This window comes from Poeciliopsis prolifica, unplaced genomic scaffold (assembly GCF_027474105.1).
Source record: "Poeciliopsis prolifica strain line A6 unplaced genomic scaffold, Auburn_PproV2 SCAFFOLD015, whole genome shotgun sequence".
NCBI lineage: Eukaryota > Metazoa > Chordata > Actinopteri > Cyprinodontiformes > Poeciliidae > Poeciliopsis > Poeciliopsis prolifica.
Genome location: NW_026562390.1, coordinates 6822642 through 6825913, shown reverse-complemented (window position 1 = coordinate 6825913; position 3272 = coordinate 6822642). Strand labels below are relative to the sequence as shown.

Below are 3272 nucleotides of genomic sequence, written 5' to 3'. Positions count from 1 at the left end.
CTGAAATTACATTACACAAACTTGAAATAGCTTTTAGCTACTTCTTTTGTAAAAGTATTTTTTGTGCAATAATCCAATAGTTGTGGGGAAGAAAGCAACATGCAGGAAGATTTTTTTTCTTCGACTAGGACTGTAAAGAATAGATGGGAAAAACCTGACAGAGGACTTGACGACATAGAAAATTCCAACAAATTGTTTAAAGTTTAGTTGTAATCCAGCAAATGTGACAAACTGGCAGAAATCCATTTGCAGGTTCCTGTAGAAAACAATGCTTGTATCTACAGATATAGATACAATTGAAAGAGAACATTTTGACTCACAACAGAAAGTCTTTAAAAAGTAAAATTGTGATCCAACTAATTCACTCTAGATAAAAGAAGATAATCATGTCAAGCCACTGTGACACTCTGTACTTCAGTCTGCCTGGCCATGGAAACTCTGTCCTGCACAAGATGAATGCTCTAAGAGAAGACCGTCGGTTCTGTGACATCACGCTCATCTTCGGAAGTCCAAACACCACTGCGGACCAGTCTGTCCACTTCCACGGCCACAGGGTGGTGCTTGCAGCATCCTCTGATTTCTTCCGTGATCAGTTCCTGCTCCATGAAGACCAGGCAGAGATGAGCGTGGCTGCAGTTTCCAGCGCAAGAGTGGCGAAGACGCTGCTGCTGTCCTGCTACACTGGACTTCTTGAGGTGCAGTACCCCGTAAGCAGAGATGCAGTCATGACAAAAAAAAAAGACTCATTTTAGAAATTCACTTTATCAGTCTGCGGTTTTGAGGTAGCCTATAAGAACTTCGGCAAACTCCCTTTCAAACAACATTGTGTCACTGCTTGTTCGTCCACTTGATCATTGAACAGTGTGTTTGATTCAGTTACTGCAAGTTGCACAGCGAAAAAGTCCTCCAGCCCAAACAATACTCCCTCCACCGCCATGCTTAAGAGTCAATGTGAGTTGTTCATCCTGATATGATAAAGATATTTTATATTCTAGGTCTTGTAACAGTGTTTTAAATGTCTTCAACACACCGTCCCCAAGGCTTTTTTTTCAACAAGAACAACAAAATTATTGTTTATTGACCTTACCATCTGCTTGGTGAAACACAGAGGCTTCCTTTTATTGTTAAAGGATTTTCTTTAAAGGCTTTTCTTCAACAAACAGGTAATCTCACCAGAATTGATAATGGTATGCAATTAATGTTTGTTTTTTCTTTTTTTTTTTGTTTCTATTCAGGTACCTTTGGCAGAACTGGTCAGTTTCCTGAGCACAGCCAGCATCCTCCAGATGAGCGAGGTGGTAGAGAAATGCAGTCAAGCTGTGTTGCAGTTCCTTAAACCCATCATGTTTTCCAATAAACCTCCAAGCTGCTCCAAGGAAACTGAAAACCAGCAGCCAGAGAGACGCTGGCTATGTTCCAGTTTTGAAAATCGGAGGGAAAAGGATGTGGCCCAGGCCAGCACCAGCATCCAGGAAGATAAAACAAAGGAAGGAGTGGTTCTTAGTCAGGCAGTGGATGGGGTCAGCCAAGAATCTAAGGTGGATAATGAAAAGACTAATGTGACTACAGAAGACATGAAGTTTGTGAAACCCATATTGGAGTCATCAGAGGATCAGAAATTTGACCTTGACACCTTGAAGTCAGAGCAAGGTGTGGAAAACCCCACAGCAGCTCTCCAGGATGAAGATTTTCAAGACCTCACTTCATTCCCAGCTTTAGAGATTACAAGTGCTGCAGGTCATGTAAAGTTGGTGGACATCTCCCAAAAACAACAGGAACAAGTAGGACATGAAGAAAAACAAGATAAAAACATTTATGCACATGAGGCTCAACTGGAACATGATGGAGACCCGACAGATTCCAAAGTATCTAACCTCTCCGAGGCGCAGTCGACAAAGACTGGCGAAGATGTACTTCTAGAGGCTTCACACAGCGTCCCAGTTGAGAGACCATACCTGTGCAGGAAGTGTGACAAAATATTCCAGCGCCTTGAGAACTACGCGGGCCACCTGAAGGAACACAGGCAGTATTCTTGTTTGGTCTGTGGGGAGGGATTTTCCCAGAAGAGCAAACTGACCCGGCACATACGCGTTCATCCTGATGTCAAGCCCTTCAGGTGTCCACTGTGCCATGAAACGTTCATCCAAAAGGGCTGGCTGCAAGAACACCTCAACCTGCACACGGGCAACAAGCATAGTCTGAACCCAACAAACAAGTCAGATTTTAAAAATGGCCCGACAGATGTGCTGGAGAAGAGTGGAGGAGGAGCAAATTAGGATTAAAATGTAATCATTACTGTTTGTTCTGGCTGCTTGTACCTTTTTTTTTGTATCTTTTTTGGAAATCTGGTCCCGACTTAAATTGTATAAAAACATGCACATGCAAAAAGACATTTTTCTTTTTGAGGGACTGAAAAAAAATGTGTAAAATGTTATATAAGATTCCAAAGACGAAAAGAGCGTGTGCCTCATATCTCAGAGGTTTTTCATGCTCAATGTCTATGGACAAGGTTATTTTAATTTAGTTGTGAATTCTTTGGTGTTTGAAATTCGCAGGATTAACTATTATTGGCTCTGTGCTTGATGTCAAAATATTTTATTCAATCAATATGCACATTTCTAAATTATGCTCTTAAAATTAAATAATACATTGCACACTATTTATTTGTGCATGTTCTACAAATAAAGTTTGATGAGCTCTTTATTGCGTCTTCTGTCATCTTTTTTTTTATTTAAATGAAAGTTTTTCACTGTTTAGTCATTGCAAAACGCAGCAAATGTACAAACTGTGTGCGTGTGTGTGTAATAAATGGAAAAAAGCGCTTTTGCTTAGTGACGGAGGAAAGATACTCAAATCAGAAGAATTGATGAGAAGCGGGAAAGGGATTAGCGGCGCGAAAGGAGTCGCGGGAAAAACAGTGAGATGGCGAAATTGGCGGAAAGTTTTGATATCGGAGCGATCCGTGACACCCAATTCGAAATTTGTTTCCAGTTTAGTGGTTTTTGTTTTGCACAAAAGGACTGATGTGCAAAACATTCAGCAGGCTGTGGCGCTGTGTTTTTGTTTTTGTTTTAGCTGCAAGAGGAAGCGGGAAAACCCGCAAGCGGGAGTCTTGAGACAGACAGACAGACAGACAGACAGAGGGCCTTTCGGATAGATAATTAGTTTTTGAAAACATGAGTAAAGTGCGGTCCTGGAAGACTCAGAGGCCGGTGTCCGGAGATCCAAGCGGCGTCAAGGCGGCGCTGCGCGGCGTTGATCAACACTCCCTA

The 3272-nt window shown here is 41.8% G+C and overlaps 1 protein-coding gene across 1 annotated transcript; it reads left to right on the top strand.

The window, feature by feature from the left end:
* The first annotated feature begins 384 nt into the window (after window positions 1-384).
* LOC129366549 (zinc finger and BTB domain-containing protein 26-like) lies at window positions 385-2566 on the top strand. The gene is made up of 2 exons (XM_055040495.1): window positions 385-695; window positions 1236-2566. The coding sequence occupies exons 1-2, from the start codon at window positions 387-389 to the stop codon at window positions 2274-2276; spliced, it is 1350 nt and encodes a 449-aa protein (XP_054896470.1). The 5' UTR covers window positions 385-386; the 3' UTR covers window positions 2277-2566.
* Window positions 2567-3272: the final 706 nt, after the last annotated feature.